Source organism: Protomyctophum parallelum (genome assembly GCF_964188405.1).
Source record: "Protomyctophum parallelum genome assembly, chromosome: 3".
Classification (NCBI taxonomy): Eukaryota; Metazoa; Chordata; class Actinopteri; order Myctophiformes; family Myctophidae; genus Protomyctophum; species Protomyctophum parallelum.
The window spans coordinates 34022087-34042953 of NC_139698.1; the positions used below are offsets into that span (position 1 = coordinate 34022087).

General features: G+C 44.4%; 2 protein-coding genes across 5 annotated transcripts in view; one reads left to right on the forward strand and one right to left on the reverse strand.

The window, feature by feature from the left end:
* The window catches only part of lratd2b (LRAT domain containing 2b), a 284775-nt gene that overhangs the window by 201871 nt on the left and 62037 nt on the right, over positions 1–20867 (forward strand). The window lies entirely within an intron of this gene.
* Positions 645–20817, reverse strand: mtcl3a (MTCL family member 3a). 4 transcript variants are annotated; one of them, XM_083761921.1, is made up of 8 exons: positions 18096–19015; positions 17343–17510; positions 11280–11585; positions 6578–7162; positions 5981–6060; positions 3843–5652; positions 2161–2199; positions 1942–2082 (listed from the first exon to the last, which is right to left on the reverse strand). In XM_083761921.1, exons 1-7 carry the CDS (start codon positions 18543–18545, stop codon positions 2167–2169), a joined length of 3432 nt encoding a protein of 1143 aa, XP_083618047.1. In that variant the 5' UTR covers positions 18546–19015; the 3' UTR covers positions 1942–2082; positions 2161–2166. The 4 variants fall into 4 exon arrangements, with proteins under 4 accessions (XP_083618048.1, XP_083618049.1, XP_083618046.1 ...); XM_083761922.1 differs by lacking the exons at positions 2161–2199; positions 18096–19015 and adding an exon at positions 20702–20817 and having other exon boundaries at positions 645–2082; XM_083761923.1 differs by lacking the exons at positions 2161–2199; positions 18096–19015 and adding an exon at positions 19750–19984 and having other exon boundaries at positions 645–2082.

Here is a 20867-nt window from a genome sequence, read left to right on the forward strand (position 1 = left end):
GTTTAACAGTCCCTCAGGGATCTATACTAGTGTATTTTCAGTTTTCTGTTATAGTAGAGAAAGCTTTTGTTGAAAATAGCCAACAACTCACAACGTGACAGGAAAAGCGAGACAAATCATATGTTCATAATAGTAGTAGTTATCTTTTTGGTAGTGGTTTCACAGGCAACAAAGTCTCTTTTTTCTGCCACTGGGGGACCCCGGCCAATGAAGTAGAATAGGGTACTTTAGTAAACTGGACCTTAGTTTGCTCTGTGCACTAATGGCTCTATTTTCATCACTGCCTATACCCCTTATCCCTAAACTTGTCTTTTTTACTATTTTGAAAAACATTTTACATTTTTAAACTAGCCGATCTACATCGACACGTTGTGCACTTGTAGATCGGCTATTTGAACTATTCAAAAATGTTTTTCAAAATAGTAAAATAAGGAAAAGACGTTTAGGGATAAGGGGTGTAGGCACTGGGCAGTGACGAAAATAGGGCCCCAAATCTCTTCCCACCGGAATATGGATATGGACCAGAATATGGATGCTGGGGTTCAAGTGGTTAAGGGGGTAAAATGACCGGAAAACTACTAAATACTGAATGAGAATACAATTTATAATGCTTCAGTCTGTGATGTGAAAAGAAAAACAGGAAATTCCTCATTACATTTATTACACAAAAAGAACAGCCATCACTTTCATCATGTTTCACCACATTAACCCAACAGACTGTAATACTCAACTGAGTGATGTTTTGATATGTACTGTATCTGTCCATTCAGTAAGTAAAAGTAGAAAAGTTTTTTTTTGTTCATTTCTTGTTTTCAGAAGTTCAGTTATGCATAAATGCAAAAGTTGGCTCGCATGAATACTGTTACGGTATTAGCTATTGGAAAACTGTAGCAATGAGCAAAGAACTAAAATAACCAATGTAAAACATAATGTAATTTGTTTAAAAAAAAAAGAAAACCAGCCTTTGGTACAAAGGTAGAAAAAGGGACGTAACAGGCTTATCTGTTGTTTCTTATCAGATAATATGTGACATCTGCATTGTTATATAATTATGTAACGTGTAAAGCCATGAATAAAGAATGAACATCACAGAGAGGTTAAGTAAAAAAAAACTACACTGTTAAAATGTTAAGTTAACTAAAAGCGAACCTTAACCTAAATCCATATACATTTTGTCACATTTTCTGTATTAGGCAAAAAATAAACTTGAAAATCAGATGAATTTGAATGGATTCGGACAAAACATTTTAAACAGTTCTTTAATAGGAGCTAGCATAAGGTTTTTTACAGTGTACATGTAGCTATAACAAATGGCATTATTAAAGAGTCCATTGTAGTTAGACCTGCAAGGCTACACGTGTCAAGGCTAGGCTCCAGACCTGAGCAAAGCACATTATTTCAAATGGCTGAGATTAACATGAGATGCACTTATTCTAAATTGCCTCGCAAGTGATGTTTTCCCTGTCCTCTGAGGCTACTCACATTGCTTGGCAAGTTGTCGGGAGCACACCTCAATAAGCTGAGATACTGTAGAATATGAAACGGTTTCAGATGTACAGAATAATTATTTTGCCTAAGCTCCACTGGATGGGAAATACATTCTAAAAATGAGTAGGTCAAGGCTAAAGCACTTCTGACTCAGTACTTTTGAGTCCATTTGGTTACATTTGTACACAATCAGAGTTAAATGAACGCTCTGGGGTTTATAGTGTAAGAGTAAGCAGACAGACTGGGTTTGGTATGTACAGAGGTCATGGAGATTGGAAGGAGACTCAAGGTTCAGGGTTGGGGGATTAACGGTGATAAGCAAAGGCATCTTGTCGCATCGCAGGGATCAGTCAGGACATTTCAAATGATCACTGTCTCCATGTGAAAGGCTGAGTAGGAGGAGAAGGAGGACATGTGTTTCAGTGGGATAGAGGGTGGTGCAAGAAGAGGGGTTGAGGGTGAGGAGGAGGTGGAGGAGGAAGAAGAGGGGGAGCAGTTGGCCCACCGAGAAGGGAGGCGTCGGTTTGCGGGCCAGGCAGGCCTGGAGAAGTTCTTCTGGTTGGAGGAAGAGGAGATGGAAGAGTCTTTGTTTTCCTGAGGAGAAAGCAATGAATTAACATTAAGGATTATCACACCCTTCCAATCAACCACTAAATATTGTAAATACTTTACATTTTGTCACTTGTCCCATCTGTAGTCCCATTCTTGCCCCTAGGGAAAACAACAAGTATATTCAAAATAAAATGGTCAATACATTGTCTGGTCCTGTGGCAAAAGGGAAAAAAAATCACGACACACTTGTCAAATTATATTTTTGGAAACCTCTCCATTTCATTATGATTTCAATACTCATTGGTCAAGGTTAAATCAACATTTTATCTGTTCCAAGTACAGAGATTACCTCTCACTGCATTCTTTCTGTGTGGCACGATTAAATTGACCAGATAATCGTTCCCCAAAAAAAAACATTTTAAAGATGGAGTGCCACAATTTTTGTATTTTTCCAGTTTTGCATGTGTCTATGAGGTGACAGTACTTCATTAGACACCCTGGAGTTGTTTTCATGTGCAATGGTGTATTAACTTTGTATTTAGGGTTTCTTCCTGGAGGCTGAACCCTTGACAGTCAAACGGGCCAATGAAGTAAACAGTAATATAGTGACACCACACTATCAGCCCCTCCCCTAACCCCTCCCCCTTTATCATACAACTACAGCTGTGGGTGCGGCTTCAGTTCAGGTGGATCACCACCATAGAGTTATATATCTATAGAGAAGACACCCGAGTTCTCCTTCCATCCACTTGCTCAAAAGCGCATGAGGCGGATTCACTCCTCCTTCCTGGTAGGAACAGAGTGCATTCTGGGATGGATTGGCCCCAAACACATGAACGCGCTGCCGTTGACTATCATTGTGCCGTTTGTGCGCGTTCACGTATGAAACATTCGTTCACGTGTCATGGCCCCAATCACATGAACGTGCGCAATGATAGTCAACGGAGCAGCGCTGGCTCGAGCTGCAATACCAAATCCGGCCACTATGTCCATTTCGCCTCAGGGTTTCCTCTGGGTGCCTTCTCTAGAAATATATACTCTAAGATCACCACCCATCAGCCTGGGACCGAGGCTACCACCCACCAGGCATACCAGGCATACTTAATGAACTGGTGGGCGTGTCCACATAAAAGCATGATTTTAACAAATACTGTACACTTTTTGGAAAAAGTTCTTCCCCCTTATATTGTAATAATACCTGATGATCATGTTTTAGGGTGGAAAAAATGGTGGCACTCCATCTTTAATAATAATCTGAAATAATTCCTGTGGTCTGCTTAGGGCTTTCAGTCATTTGGCTGTTTCCAGATATTTCTGTAATCAAAGTAACGTGAGGGCCTGAAAACGACTTCCAAAAAGAGGCCCTCACAATGAAAGAGGAGATTTTCTGGAAAGGTGAATGCGTTTGTGTGTGTGTGTTGGGAGTGGGGGGGGGGGTATTGACATCCTGCCAGCTTAGCTTAGTGTGCCACACCACCACTTCCTTTTATTAGGAGCCTTTTAGCAGTGCAATTGCCCAGATGCCAAGATTATAATCGAGGCTTTGGCCCGATTCTCTCTCAGAGCACATACCAGAAATAAACACTATTCCCATTGGAGTTGTCCTCAGCCAAGGACAATCGCTGAGCCTTTCACAAGGCAACAGAATACAATGCAACAGAATGTGTGACGTCCTTCATTTACAGTGGTAGTACTGGGCATTTTCTACTTCAGTATTGACTAAAGCATCTATGTCTCAAATAGATGCGTGTTAAAAACATATTGTGTCCGCACACACAACATGTACTGTAGACTCCACTCACCTGCATTGTAAGACACGCGTCTCTCACACTGATGGCAGTGTGGCTGCTGAGCTGTGCAGTGTGTGTGATGTGTGTGTAAGAAGTCTGTGAAGAGTGCGTGTGTTGCGGGACGGGAGGTTGCCGCGCAGGCTCCATGTCCAGCATGTCCAGCAGTTCTGCGACCTTCTCCTCGTGCCTGGTGGGACTGATGTTGGGACTCGAGGCAGCCTGCTTCTGTTGGTTCTGGTGCTGTTGAGCCCAGGCCGCGCTCTCGTAGCTCTTCAGAATCCTCTCCACCGCTCCGTAATTAGACCGCGACCCCTCGGGCCGTGGATAGGCAGCCAGAGTGAGGGGCTTCCATGGGTGGTCGTTCATCACACGAGGCCCAGGCCTGGAGGTGTCAGGCTGGGCAGAGGTACGCCCTTGCTGTGCTTGGTGCCCTGATGGTGTCAGCTGTTGTGGCCTGGATTCAGTGAGGGGCTGCCGGGGCGAGTCGCTGAGTGCCACGCGGTGAACCCTCGCCTCTTGGGGATTTACCCTGTTGGGACTGGACCCGGACAAATGATGGATAACTGTCTCTGTGGTGGCTCTGTGCTGCGTGCACCTGGTGGGGCTGCCAGGGGCCTGAGGTTTGCCCTCGGCCTCCACGGTCACCTCTTTGGGTCTAATCTGCTGAGGTGAAAGGTTAATAGTGAGTTCCGGGGGCACTCTGACTTCTTGACCGTGGCAGTCCTTTCTGCTTCTCTTGAGCCTCATTTCATGGATGTGAAGAACAGGGTCCGAGGTGGAGGGAGTTAGCGTGGCATTGAGATGCGTGTTGATGTCAGAGGTGACCTCAGTACATTGCGGACGAGGGTCAACGGTGGCCTCTCTGCGTGGTGGAACCTCATTAGAGACACATGCGGCCACAAAAACAGGTTCACAAACCACATCAGCATTGTGCTGCTCCTCCACCCCCCGGCCCATTTCAGCCTGAAACAGAGTTCTGTTAAACTCAGCTGTTTTCTGTTCCAGCATTATATTCCTTTTAGAGCCCTGGAGGTTAAGACAGGCAGGGGGTGAATCCAGAGATGACAAAGGCAACTCTACAGGTGATTCTTTGACAGTGAAAGGCATTTGATGTTCTTTAGGCGTTTGTATTAAGTTTTTAAAAGCAGGCCTGTTGTCTGAGCATGAGTCTTTTGCAGCAGTCAGTATGTTGACTTCTGAGAAGCTTTTCTGGACAGGCACATATGCAGATAATTTACTGCCACTGAACTTACTTGCGTCACATGACCAGCGGTTGTGGCAACAGCCGGTGTTGCAGTTGGAGTTAGCTGGTGCAGAACAGGACACGACCACACTGTCAGTCAGAACTTTACCTTCATTCACCTGCAGCATAGCCTCAAACTTTCTCACAATAGATGGACTGGGACACTTGTTTTCCACCAGAACACAGGGGCTGTGACAACTCCTGCCCGTGATCATTGAGGATTCATGAATTTGAGGTTCTGGCTCTGGGGTGGAGCTGCTCAGGTTCCAGGACGCGGTACGAGGAGGAATGGGGGGTGCTGAATGATGTGTAGACATCTCAGTGGGTGTTTCTGGGCTTTCATCACTGTCGATCACGTTGTCTGGCCGATTGCTATTGGTCTTCCAAGATTCTTTCTCCTTACGATTGGCCCGCCAGGTATTCTCTGGTGACACAGTGATCCAGTTTTCCTTCTCCATGGCCCGGAGGTCCTCATAGATCTGGTTGAGATCACAGTGGGGTTCCTCAATCACCAGGCTGGTTTTAACGTGGAGCAGCGTCTCTCTCTCCTCAGGCAGGTATAGAGACTGAGAACGATTCCTCAAGGGAATAAAAAAAAAAAGTAGGGGGGGGACATTCAGATTAAATTAATGTCAATATAATTATAATACACTGATATTTACAAACTGCTAATGATCAAGACAGGTGTAAAAGATCCTTTAGGACACAACTTAGATAAATACAGAGAACAAATTCCACATAATGTGCCCCCCAACAACAGCAGCTTATATCAACAACCAACAACGATTTCACAACACTGTGCTTTATGTGCGCTACATACAAACCAGACACGCTCAGCTGTACACAGCATAAACAACAGGGAGTGTTGTTGGCATTACGTTGTCCTAGCAACAGGTGGTTTATTTACCTCTTGTCCCCACTCTTCTTTCTGATCTCGTCCTGGTAACTGCAGAGCTCTTCGCTCACACAGGCTATCTCCTTCAGAGCCTGGCGAAGAAGATGGAGATGAAAGAGAGCGATTGAGATACATTTACACTCATTTTAACATCCTAATATCTTTCTGACCACTTTAACCATGCCCTGGTATAGAAATGTAATAAAAAAAATTCTGAAAGATTCAATTTAGTTTTCAAACAAATCTACCACCTCACACTGCATGTTTTGATCTGCAATTTTTAAAGTAGTTAAGTGGCTATATCTATTATTTCTAAAATGAAAAGAGAAAGGTTCAGTTCATTGTGAGGCTGTTTAAGTGTGATATAAGCAGAGATGGGAGTACATAATACAGGAAGGAAGGTACATTACACGTGTGTGTGTGTGTGTGTGTGTGTGTGTGTGTGTGTGTGTGTGTGTGTGTGTGTGTGTGTGTGTGTGTGTGTGTGTGTGTGTGTGTGTGTGTGTGTGTGTGTGTGTGAAAAGAAAATGGGACTTTTACTCTTTACTCGAGTCGTGACCCATAAAAATTGGTCCGTGACGCACAAATGGGGTCGGGGTCTAAACTCACAGCATTGAGAGCAGTAGTGTTCTTCTTCTTGTCACTGCTGTAGATCAGCTCTGCACTCAGAGGACCTCCTTGAGGGCTGACGGACCGATGGACATTTTTTCTATTCCCTTTAGAGACATTAGTATTCAACTCCAGCAGTCCACGGCCCTGAGCCCCCTGCAAAACAGCATCCAGCTCTGCTGTGTCCACAGCGTCCTGGCTGTTAATGTCTGCATGTGGTTGCAGCGGGCCTCTGTCTCTCAGCTCGCATGACTGCATAACTTCGGCATTGTTATACTGGGAAAAATTGTCACAGACACTGGGTTCTCTATTGAAACTTGGCGAGCAGCTGCCACCGTCACCGCTGATGTTGCTTCGCCGATAGAAGCCTGGAAGTGGCGGCGGTTTGGGAGGATCCGACTGGCTACTACAGCTGAGGTGCTCAGACCGTGACTGGTTGCTGAGAAGACTAGAGCCAGTGCTGGTGGATTGTAGGCTGAGCCTAAGTGCAAGGTTGTCATCGTAATCCTGTGTTCCACTGTCGAGGTCATTCGTCCCTGTCCCTGTCCCAGTCCCCTCTCGCTTGGCCCTCACCTCACAGTAAAGCTGCAAATAGAAAAGAGCGGATCTGAGAATTAACCACTTTGAACCTGGCTTCCCAATGTTGGGCATGTCATTATACTGTAGGTGAAAATGTCAAAAATAGTGAAAATTGCAGATGTGCAAGCTCACACTTTTTGAAGACCCCCTGGACTAAACGGCATTACGGACATATTGGTACAGAATAGATAGTGATGAGCACACAGCAATTGGTACAGATAGTTGTTGGATAAAAGGTCAACTGCTTGTGCACAGATCAGATGTGTCATTTCAGAAACAATAGCGAGGTTGGAGATTCCAGTAATTTTATCTAGCATCAAAATCAGCTGAACCACTTTAACTCCACATACATCAGCTATTTAAAAATAGTTCACAATGTGTTGCATCATGATGTGTAGTGAATTGTATCTTGTTCCGCGGCTGATGCCATGCGTTGCGTCGTGCTTGCGGTTACGGTTAGGGTAAGGGTTTGGGGTAGTGTCGTACTGATGCCATGCGTTGCGTCGTGCTTGCGGTTACAGTAAGGGTTTGGGGTAGTTTCGTACTGATGCCATGCGTTGCGTCGTGCTTGCGGTTACAGTAAGGGTTTGGGGTAGTGTCGTACTGATGCCATGCGTTGCGTCGTGCTTGCGGTTACAGTAAGGGTTTGGGGTAGTGTCGTACTGATGCCATGCGTTGCGTCGTGCTTGCGGTTACAGTAAGGGTTTGGGGTAGTTTCGTACTGATGCCATGCGTTGCGTCGTGCTTGCGGTTACAGTAAGGGTTTGGGGTAGTTTCGTACTGATGCCATGCGTTGCGTCGTGCTTGCAGTTACAGTAAGGGTTTGGGGTAGTTTCGTACTGATGCCATGCGTTGCGTCGTGCTTGCGGTTACAGTAAGGGTTTGGGGTAGTGTCGTACTGATACCATGCGTTGCGTCGTGCTTGCGGTTACGGTAAGTGTTTGGGGTAGTGTCGTACTGATGCCGATTAATCTAGGTCTAGAGGTGTAAGGGCCAACCTGACTCCACCAGATTGCGGCAGTATTGAGTTTACAAGTCCCCTCCTCCATCTTGATCTGGTCTCTCTCAACCAGGGTTGAGAGAGACATAATAATTTCGAGTTGTAGTCCTGTTAGGTTGTGTTTACATTTCGCTGTGGCACAGCTACAATACGTCACCAGTCTCGCATTGATCCCGCCTCTAGCGGCCGCATACGGTCGCATATCTCTCCGATCAGAATTTGTTCGGAGCGCATGTCTCTGCCTGAGAGACACCAGATGGGAGCAGGAGGAGGAACTCACAGCTGCCACCAGCTGGCGGAGCCAGGTTAGCAATGAAAGAAAAGGACATCTGACTAAGATGTTTTTTCTTTTTTTGAGTGGTGCAACCACTCCGAACAGCAATGTCCATGTTCACCTATGCCTGTGCCTATGTGTTGGTTAATGAGCACCAGTATATGACTATGAGTACCAGTAGGGGCGCTGTTGTGCCAGAAACAGAGAGAGGGATAGTGCTGCACTGTTGCCTGCTAATGAGAGAGAGAAAAGGGAGAGAGAGAGAGGTGGGGGGGGGGGAGTTGCACCACTCAGTTCACACGCGTGTGATTTTTTATTTATGGTGTGATGATTATTTTCCATGCAATTGCCTATTGTCACACTTGGAACTGGAATTACCTCTGGCCTCCTATCCAGGCATCGTGGACTAAGAACTATGTTGTGACCTTTGGGCGCCCTTCTTGCAAGTTCTCATGCAATGTCTGGACAGAACTACTGCCTTTGAGCTTGCCATATTCCTCTCATTTTCTGGTCTCAAGACGTCAAATGAGAGACACATGTTTTTCCTGTGCCTTAGCGCTCGGAGTTATTTTGTATGGTTTCGCTCAAAACACTAATCTCCTTCTTGGAGTCCGATTTTAATTTGCTGGTAAACATAGCCATGGAGGGTCCAGCATCAATTCTCCCATGTCACAAGCTTTCTCTTGTCATCCTTAATGTAAAAGGAAAAAGTCCACAAACTAAAGATGGAAACTGAATTATTGTAGCATAAAGCTTTTTCTGTGATTCTAGTTTATTTGTTTGTTTGTTTGTTTACTGTATATATTGATTATATTGATTTGTGAAATATGAGACCTCAAATTGTTACTGATTGTTGCGGGAGGGACCTACAGTAGGCTAATTCATAATTGTTGACTGTGAAATGAAATACTCCTTGATCGGGTATACGAAATAGAAACAAATTCTGTTTGTTGATATCAGACTCTTGGGTGTCTGCATGGTTGCTTCAGTTCTTTGGGGTCATAAAATATGAATTGAAGGAATGAAATGTATTGAAAGGATAAGAGAGGTGAACCATCTCCTCTCCAAATTAAATGGGAATAATACATTTGTAATCATTCTGTCCAATTTTACACCTCTCACCAGTGTGATCCTCTTGTACCCTACCATTCAACACAAACTGAGCTCAACAAGCATACTGCACCTTATACATGTGGCATACAGACCCAGAACAAAACTGGATGTGTCTATTTATCAGACTATCAATTTTTAATTTCTCTCGTCCATTCCGCAAAAGAAAAGACTAGTCATACTTGTAGAATCAAGAGTTTGTGTACAAACTAACATGTTTCTTCCATCAAGGTAATGTGAACTTTTACAGTTCACATCACATAGTTTTACCGTCCAACTCGGGCACTGTGACAGTTTCTTTTTGTGTATGTGTTCCAGGGGTGTCCAAAAGGCGATCTACCAGTAGATCACAAAGGCACATGGAAGAGGAAGAACATCTGCACACCAGTTTGTAGAGCTCCAAGACTTTTTTTTTTTTTTTTTTTATATAAAGTAAGTCTTGGAACTCTACAAACTGGTGATGTTCTACCTCTTCCTTGATGTTTGCCTTGATGCTTGACTGAATGTCAGGCATCAAGGCCTGACCTGAATATAGGCATTGAGATCTTCTCCGTGAACAGGTAGATCACATGACATGCCCCTATAATATTTATTTAAATGTAAAACAAATGAATTAAGGTGACTTGATTGATTGATGAGTGTTGCTGTCTGTGGTAAAATTACAAATTAAATACAAAAAAACCTAACCTATTCCATTTCTCCCCTTCGATTTCCCATTCCAAGCGCATTTGTCATGTAACGCCAGCTCTGCTATTCCAAAGACCCCTCAACAGGTCATACATACATACATATTTAAACTATTTTCGGCGATAGTATAATACATTTGTCCGGTCATTTTGAAAGTAGTTATGGATATAATTCACAACAGCGACAATAGCGGATTTACAAGCTCACAACAGGTCACATCTCTGTTGTACAACAGTATACAATTAGGATTAAGTGGTTAATATGGGACACTAAAGCTTGCTGTGCTAAATCTGTCTGTGATCAAACATTCTAACACCATGTTAGATCCATCCATCATTCACAATATAAGCCACATGATGTGCATCGGATGTGGAGTCTCTGCTTACCACATATAATTTCTCCCAACAATCTCCCAGTTGTAATTAGTCAAACTGTTACTGGAAACTATTTCCAGTACACATAATGTAGAATTGGGGTTATGTTTTTGTGCTGTACCATTATACTGTATACTGCAGTGCAGTTGCTTCTTGGATTATACAAGTAAGACGCGCAAACGCGGGAAGCGAACGCAGCTCGTGTGTGTGTGGTTGTGTGTGTGTGTGTGTGTGTGTGTGTGTGTGTGTGCTACAGCTGCGCCCTGTGTGTGTGTGTGTGTGTGTGTGTGTGTGTGTGTGTGCTACAGCTGCGCCCTGTGTGTGTGTGTGTGTGTGTGTGTGCTACAGCTGCGCCCTCTGGTGGCGGGCGGGTGGTGTAACAGCGGGACAGACACACAGACACACAGACACACACACACACACACACAGACATTCAGCCCTTGCTGTCATAGTAAGTGGCTCACTGCGTTCGCAACTACACATAAATTAAACCAACACTTACAGTAATACACACGGATACTCGCACAGACAAATCCAGTTAATTAAAAAAATATTTTAACTTTCAGAAGATGATCTCCACTATAGATTTTGCTGTGTACACACAGTATGCATGCCAGATTAACAACAGGCCGGTCTGTTGGTAATCTATCAGTTCTAACATGCTCCCTGGTGTCTCACCTCCTCTATCTTTCCCTGCATGTCTCTCAGCTGGCTCTCCCATTCTCTCCTCTCTGTGTCGAACCTCTCCAGAAGCTCAGCCTTCTCCCGCAGCCAGTCTCTCTCGTTGTGCTCGAGCCGACAGCGGAGGTCCATCGCCGCTGTGTGAGTGTCTGTCAGGAGCTTCCTCTGCTCTTCCCTCTCCCGACGGAGCGACGAGGTTTCGCCGGGTGCTTCCACAGCGTTCCTTAACACCACTGGTCCAGCAGGACCTCCCACTGACTGGACCCCAGCACCAAACAACCCTACACCTTCTCTAGCCTCCAGCTGCAGTGCAGAGGAAGCGAGAGAGACAGACAGACACAGAGAGAGAGAGAGAGAGAGAGAGAGAGAGAGAGAGAGAGAGAGAAGAGGGAAATTGGAGGATGAGAGGGACGATGGGTATGGGGAGATGGGAGCGAGCAGGAGGGGGAGAGAGGGGGAGGAGTGGGAGAAGTTGGTGGAGGCCAAGACAGAGAGGGAGAAACAATGACAGAGGAATAAAGGAGATTGATAGTGAGAGAAAGAGAGGTGGGAGAGGGAAGGAGAGGGAGGTTGAAATAAGGAAGAAAACAAATATTAGACACCCACAGTAAAACCCTGAGAGACAGTTTAATAAATATTAGACACCCACAGTAAAACCCTGAGAGACAGTTTAATAAATATTAGACACCCACAGTAAAACCCTGAGAGACAGTTTAATCCTGAGTGTAAAAATTGACCCGTCATGTTCTGAGTGGAATTGCAGGAATGAAGGAGTGGCAGGAAGTGAGGTGGAGGAGTAAGAAGGAGTGAAAGACCACTGGGACGAGTGTGAATGGGTTCAGAGGAGGGAAGAGAGGATTGGAAGACAAAAACATCCTGCCAGAACTCTAACTCACAGGGATTCACTGATGGTCTCTGTGGCACTTGTCTAAAACAGGATGTGCAGGATATACTGTAGCAGATTCAAGCACAGTAAAGTATGTCTGCAACGGATGCACACGATGGCAGTAAAAGGATATGTGGTTGTTCAACTGCTCAGATTCGCACAAAGACAAGCTTGTCTCCTGGACAAGAAACTGGGCCTGAAACGTGCATGATTCCCAGAGTCATATTTGTTCGGCTCATGCAAAGATGGACAAAATGTTTTTCAGAGGAGTTTCATTTAAACAAGAATAGTATTGAATGTCCTGGCTTGGTTTTTAGGGGGCCAAGCAGCAAGCACCTCAGGTATATAGCCACCTGTTGTATCTGTTTTATTGTCTCTGCAATCTGTAAGATTTTTGCAAAACTCATTTTGTGATATTACTCCTACAGATTTTGTCACTCAAACTGAACAAAATGCCTCAAATCATGAACGCAGCTCATTTTTGGTTTAGGTAGGCCCAATAGCCATTCCCATTTTCCGGAAACTTCTTACGGTGGCAGAACACCCCCATAATGAACACTGTTAGAATATAAAGTAATTTGTTGCACTTGCTGCCTGGTGCCTATTAGCCCCCCTGGCCGGTATTGCTTGCTTGCTGGCTTAAGTAACAAATCTGCCGTCTGTCTGTCTGTTTTCCAGACAGTTCCCCACTGTGTATTGTGGTCACCACTGTTGGCCTGGGGACACAGTATACACTACAAACAAAGCCATATGCCTCCTCGGATACATATGGAGTCACCAGTCACTTCTTTTCACCTGACAGTGAGGAGTTGTACCTGGAGGGTCTAACACATACAGAGGTTCACGCTATCTTCAGAACAGCCTAAGCATTGCTGCTGGGAATCAAACCAGGGCCTCTATGGTGGTGGCCATCCATAACCATTAAAGCACTCAGACAGCCCTTTACTTTGTCTCTAGCATGTTTTTCTTATGCCCTGCGGCAGCTCAATTTAGGTGCGAACGTTCATTCTTGTTCACAGAGAAGAGTTTGTCTTATCAAAAAATCTGTAAACATTAAGCACAGCCGTGACGTGAAGGTCATTGTGATGTAAAAAGTTCAGTCATTCCACTACCAGACATTCCTCGATATCAGTTACCCATTCATTGTCAGTGAGGTAGATGCAGGCTATCTTGACATAACAGATAGAAAGTCATGGCTCTCAGGTTTCTAGCTTTGGGGAAGATGATCATGTTCACAGATCTACACTGACATGTCCTGAGACACAGGGATAACATACGTGCGTTGTTAAACAGGGTGCTATTCCACTTTAAATGTATTCAAAGCCGAGGTTAGGCTCGGAGCAGGACAACTCCACTTTCTGTGGATGTTGTGTGCATTTTCATGTGATAAAACTGAAAAACATGCAGTCTATGGAGTTGGAATGCACCCAAGACAACGCCTATGTGTACGTGCATGTGGTATGCTAGTGCATGGTTGTGTTTTTTTTTTACGTGGGGGAGGGGGGAGGGGGGGAGGGGGGGAGGGGTTAGTATTCACCCACAGACATCAAGCTAGGCCTTCTTTGAACCCTCGGTCATGAGTCTATTTCTGCCTGTGGCCTGGGGTCACGAAATTATGGCGTAGGGAAACAACACAGACCTTTTCTGTCTGACTGTGTCTCTTTTCAAAGTTCTCCACAATTAGAGATGGAGGACAGGCGCTGTCCACAGTCTATTTAAACAGCCTCAAATAAACAAACAGTGAAAGTGCAAAAACAAGGTGGTTGGAAGAAAAATGGAATAGCCGGACTTCCACTGACAAGACTTTTGCTGACTGTCTGTATAGAGAAACTACTTTACAGTACACAAGCGTAACACTACATTCAATCAGAACACCGGTGGAATAAACAAACGTAAGCTAACTTAAGAGAATCAAGCATAGAGTGTAAGTTATATACTTCAAAGAAGCCATCTTCTGTTAACTTGGCTACCGTCACTGCTGTACAGTGTATATAAAGGTGACTGTGTCACCATGGTGGCCCACTATAAATAGGGGACACAGAGCTTTACAATGTCACATTCCGAGGGGAGGGGAAAGCAGAGGAGGGGAGAAAAGGGGAGAGGAAAGGAAAAGGAGAAGAGGAGAGGCGGGAGAGCTGGCTGCTAAGTCAGAGTGAGATGTCTAGCTGCCAACAGCTTTCATAAATCACTGGTATGCACTGAAATATGCCTGGAAATACCCGGCCAGACCTATGCCTGCAATGCTTGTTTGGTGGTGGTGGTGGGGCCAATTGGTTTGTAGAGCCATGGACACAAACTCTCACGCGCACACACACACACACACACACACACACACACACACACACACACACACACACACACACACACACACACACACACACACACACACACAGGCCAAGTATGCTGTTAATACAAGGCCTGTATTCATAAAGTAGATTAAAGTGTTTTCCTTTCCTTCAGAATAAGTATGATTTGACAACTTTAGGCATGATACTTGATATAATAGGAGTAGGATCACTGGTCAGGTCACAAACTCCAGCATAACTTCAACAGAGATGTAAATGTTTCAAATGAGCTCTCACATGATACAGAAATGTTTGGTTTATCTAACTACAGCATCTCTTCCTTTTTTTATAAGCCCTAGACTTTACTTGGAGAAATAAAATATTTGATTCTGGGCTGGAACAAGTGTAAAGTAAACCCAGGCCCTGACTAAAACAAATAAAGTTAGGATTTCCTACACAAACCCTGGCTTACAGTAATGTGTTTAGTCCCGAGGAGAACTTGGTAATATGTACCCAGAAGTATAAACTGTGGCAGGATGTGGTGTGAGGAGAAAACAACTTTTATAATGATGCCCCTCCCACCATACTGTTGCTCTATTCCAAGACAGCCTGTTTCTGCAATCAATGGAAAAAAGCATGCGTGCGTGCCTGCATGCATGCATTTCAAAGCCAATTGTAGGACAAGTGAATTCCAGGCATTTATCCAGGAAAAAGTCTATTTGATACAACATGGATTTATAATTTGAAATATGCCTTTTACCGTACATTTCCCTCTCTCTCCGTCTGTCAATCACTGTCATTCACACAAAATCCCCATATCTCTGATTGGCCTGTGTGTGTTAAAGCTGGAGGGAAGGGAAGGCATTTGAAGTCGAATGTAGATGACTCACAGACACGATGGCATGATGGTATACATTTATGAGAGTAAGTTAATGTGTGCATTCCAATAACATTGTGTGTGTGTGTGTGTGTGTGTGTGTGTGTGTGTGTGTGTGTGTGTGTGTGTGTGTGTGTGTGTGTGTGTGTGTGTGTGTGTGTGTGTGTGTGTGTGTGTGTGTGCGCGTGCATTATTGTTTGAATTCCTGGAGTGGATTAAACTTCCATCCTTGCCCTGCGTTGCTCTGCATAACTAGGCTTCATGAACCATTCATAAGGCCCGCTGTCATCCGCACCATTCGTGAGGGAGAACAGAATTACAGTCAAATTGAGTTAGTCTTTCTCATTCAGTGCAGGTAAAGAAAATGCTACTCTGTCATGTACTGTATCATATTGTCATACAAAATGTGTCAGGCCTTAAGCAACGTTTGTCAAACGCTTGCAACAACATGCACCATGCTGTTCTATCCAGCACCGTCTTGTGAAATTAGAATCAAAGTCAAACACATCAGCCAGAGTATCATTGAATATTGTTCACACTGCAAAATCCTGAAAGGTAATTCATCCTATTCCTAGTGTAAAAATTTACCAGTAGGGTCTAACCACCTTGTTACTAACTAAAATGGAGAATCCCAGGGTCATCACAGTCTCTTAGTAGGAGATGGAACAAGAGGGGTCCTGTCTAGATGGGTGAATGCATGACCAATCATTTATAGAGCTGAAATAGGAATCAGATGAGACTCTGTTGGCAGACAGATACACAGATATTCCCTAAAATATGAACAGATCAAATCTGTGTTCATTCAGCCCAATTTTCGAAAATGCTCCGTTTTCCAAAAGTTCAACATTTTTCGAACTTTGTCAATATTATTTATTTTCAAAATAGCAGATCTAGAAGGTCACAATGTGACACTCCAGCTGGACACATTTTGTACATTTGAACGAAAAGCTTTCATTGTTTTATGCAGAAAAGGATGGTTTAATTAAGTTTATATTTATTTCTTCTGGAACAAACAAATAAAGCCACAGCTCCTTGCAGAACCATAAAAATGCTAAATCGCCCTATTCACCATTGTTAAGGTTTACGAGGATTATAATTCGCTTCCCTTGCCGATACGTCACAAAGCATGGCATTGCTATGCAAACCCTCAGCCACAGAAAAGTATTTTCTGATGTTTTTTGGAGAAACACTTAACCTATTGTTACCACAGACAGCTGCTGTTAATAGGTCATCTGAGCAAACTGTTGAAAGGTGAGCTGGGAGCCCATGTGTCAAGGGGGGGTTCTTTGGGGGCTAAGATTCCCTACAAAGCTTTTGTCTGCGCTGAGGTTGGAGTTGGATGGGTGCCAGAGCAATTTATCACCTCGCCAACTGAGTGGCAAATGTGGTTGGCCCAATTTACACAAACCTAGTGGCCTAAAGTATACACAGATATGTGCAGAGCAAATAAATGCATACACACATGAAGAGGCATAAAGGCAAGCATAAACTAAATCTTGAAAATGATCTAAAATGTTTCAGTATAACTTGTATTTTCATTCAGGCGTTTCAAACCCCACAGACATGCCTAGCTGCCTAACATATCCTCTAACTTCTGTAACAATATGTATTTTGTTTCGGTGCTTTTGAACAGCTAGTCATCAGGTGATGAAGGCCGTTCACGGCCGAAACGTTGTGTCTTATTTATGGTGTTTTAAATAAAAGAAAACACCATTGGAGCAAACCTGTGTGCGGACTCTCTTCTCTTCACTGTACTTACCTTAGTCCAGCACCAGACACGAACTGGATGTGCGCTAGCCAACTGCTTTTTATACTAGCTTTTGAACAGTAGCCCACAATTGATTTAACTCTGAGAGTGTACAAATGGAAACCTTTTGGTCAATTTGTAAACTCATACTCAGGTGTAGATATACACACACACACGCACACACACACACACACACACACACACACACACACACACACACACACACACACACACACACACACACACACACCTCTGCTTCTAGTACCTGTGCAATCCTGCATTTGAGCTCTGTTTTCTCCAGCTCCCAGGCACATCTGTCCCTGGTGTACTGCAGCTGCAACTCGCTCCTCTTCTCCTCCTCTCTCTTCACCTCCGCCTGCACCTCCTCCAGAACCAACTTCAAGTCCAGCAGTATCCTCCTGTTCTCCCCACCCTGCATGGGAGCGTTATATTTGTCATCTCAATCAATAAATCAATCAATCAATCAATCAAATAGCCTACTTTTGCCAACAGATATAGGCTATAGGCTTGTATGCACACCAAAATGGTGGTATTTTATCATGAACATTAGTGAGGATGGAGATAGGTAAAAAGTGGTGAAGTGGTCCTTTAAACAACTAATATTAATACATTACTGAATTCTTAAATTAATTTACATTCCTCCTTGGTAAGGGAATAACTTAATTAGCTTACTACTAGAACTTTGTATTTGTCATCCAAATCCAACAATATTGTTAAATATGCCAGAGCTCTTATAGCCCAGAAGCATACTGTATTTAAGCAGCAATATTGTTTAAAAATTCTAACACTCGTGGTTAGTCCTACTTTATATTTGAAATCTGAACGTTTATGTAGGCCTACACGTTTGCTTTGTAAATGTCTCAAAAAACAGGCTGAAGTGCTGCATGACTGCTGTCATGATTATGGCATGGTTAAGCCTGTGACTGAAACTAAATTAATTTGGCCCAAACTGCAACCACTGCCAGAACGAACAAGCGATTATCTTCAATTAGCCTACTTGTATATCAGCGACCTCTCTTAACAGTAACTCTTTCTGATGCATCCATTCCTCCCTGTCATGTCCGTGGCGTTTTTTCAAGTCCTCGAACTTCTTTTTCAGCCGTACGTGGTGAGCCTGCTGCTGCTGCTGCTGCTGCTGGGAGTCGTGCCCGCCCGGCGGCCACACTTGGCCCCTGAGAACCTCCAGCGGCGTCCCGACTCCTCCTCCACCTAGTCCTACCGAGGCACCGGACTGGGGCTCCAAGATGTGACTGAATATGCTCGGCGGGGAGGAGATCCTCCGGAGCGGGCTGCGGCTCTTGCCTCTGTCTGGCCGCTCCACCCTGGAGCAGGGCACGAACTCCCAGCCCTGAGACGCCACATAGCCCCCTCCTCCCCCTCCACCTCCTCCTCCTCCACCACCGCCTCCGCCGTGAATCCCTGACCCGTTACCAAATGCAGTCCACATTTCACAACCAGCAACGAAGACACAAAAAAACAAACGGGGAAAAAAAGCCGCTCCTTTCACTTAGGGACCAGAGCGTAATTATCCAAATCCTGCCATTTGGCCACTTGGCCGCTCAGCAGCACTCCAGGCAGCCGCCGGCGCTCTGCTCCCACAGGCGAAGGTGGACGCACTTGTTCCTTTCATGTTGTCGCTGCCTGCGGGCTCGCTTTGCTTTAACCTACATGGCCAGGTCAGTCCGGGCACCTGCAGTGTGTCCCTTGTTGTTTAAAATCCCGTTTATTGCACGCATGTGCAACACACAGACCAAAGCGAGCTCTACATCTGTCGTGTCGTCGGTCCTTCCTCCTGCACCTCCATGACAACTGCACGGGCTGACGACTGACGAGGACAGACACAGTAAAACTACTCCGACGTAAACGGGAAGAGCGCCCATAAATACCATGCAGCGCACTGGTGTATTTTTACCCTCGCTGTAACCATGCATTTACTCCACCCGAGCAGCTAGTGCAAGGGAAGGACAGTCAGTCAGCTGCATGGGACCGACTGAGAGACATTTGGAAGAGAAGAGGCAACTGTGGAAACATGAATGAATCACCCACCGAACGCAGTTTTGTTCTTCTTGTACTATAAAAGCGATATCAATAAACAAATGTACGCATGGCACGCGTAATTACGCACGTCACGTGTTTGTACTTGGTACGCTTATCATCGCGTGCACTAGTAGTGTGGTACGAGGTGTATTTCCGTAGGATTTCTTTTCTAAAAGTGATTTCTTTGCTTTTTTGGCTTTCATAGGGACCAAACTGTCAGAAAATGATGGGGTTCAAATTTTCCAGAGCCCCACCCCTTATTTGGGGGGTCAAATCGGACATTAACTGGCTGGCATACTGTTCTGGGAGGTCCCAAATAGATGACCCCCCCAGAAACGGGGTGGGGGTCCGGAAAATTTGAACCCCATCATTTTCTCATAGTTTGGACTCTAGAACCAAGATCTGCAAAAAAATCTATTTTAGCACAAAAATCCTACGGGAGCTGTTTTTTTGACGCCTCGTACCACACTATAGCTGGTTCCAAACGGACGAAAGTTCGCGCCCTTATAAGCCAAACTTTATGTCATAGGCTATAATCAGCCAATTATATTGAATTAAACAAAATATAAGGGCATAACAATCAGACGCATAGGAAGGATAGCCAGCTCCCTTACCTTTTTTGCTGTCATATAATCCTGTCTGGTCCACTACATTTTCTGAAAGTTCTTCATTTCGGACAACGGAGCATATATAGCAGACATAGACGACCAAGGACCAACTAGGCTACGTAGAATCCATCAGAAATAAAAACAACGTGACAGAAGCAGAGCAGCAGTTCTAATTTATAGCTGAAGCGATGCTTTCATTAAACTGAAATTACCCTCATCCCCTCCTCTCTCTCTCTCTCTCTCTGTCTATCCGTACACATTGCACACCCCCACCTCCTCGTCTGTCCACAGCTACGCTACAGCTGGCCTCAATATAATATGATGTGGAAATCCCACCGGTGGGATGAAAGATGTGGACGAGGCCCGCCCCCGTCGTGGTGGCCACATCCTAACATTTGTATAAACAGAACCCCTTAGCTACCATAGCGCGGGTTTATATTGAAACCCCGGGCATTATTTCTTCACAATATTTAATATCTCGTGACTGTCATAATGACATTCCAATGTGGGGATATGTCATAGGCCTAGTTCTCATTATGCTCCATGAACAGTATGACGTAGATGATCATTTGACACAAATAGAGAATCTGTATCCACCAATGTTATGATAAAAGAATACTGTAGATCTTTGCTTTGTTGCTTTGCTTTGCTTGGTTTATAATGTTCCAGGCTCAGTACCTCAAAACTGGAGATTTAGAAATATGCTACTGTACAGGATATGCTGATTTGGTGTCAGCATTAGGTCTAGAGATAGGCCTACAGGTACTATGTGTACTTAAGCTAAATGTTAATAATGCATACTGTCAGGTATGCTTGCGTTTCTTTGCCTAGGCAGGCCTATATGTTGTTCCCAATGCAAATGGAAAAGGGGTACCCAGCATAGCCTGTTACCCATACCAGCAAGGTAGGCTATAGCATAGTAGTGTAAACACTGTCCAACCAAAAAATATCTACTCACCAAAACCAGTGTTCCTCCAAGTTGTGTGGTATCCAATAAGTTTTCGAAACATCTGGGTAAATGAGTAGCTTGGGCCATAGATTGAAAATAAGAAGGCATCCTGTACCTTGAGTGACCTTTTGTGATGTGCAACATGATGACAAATGAAATGAATGCCAAATGAAAT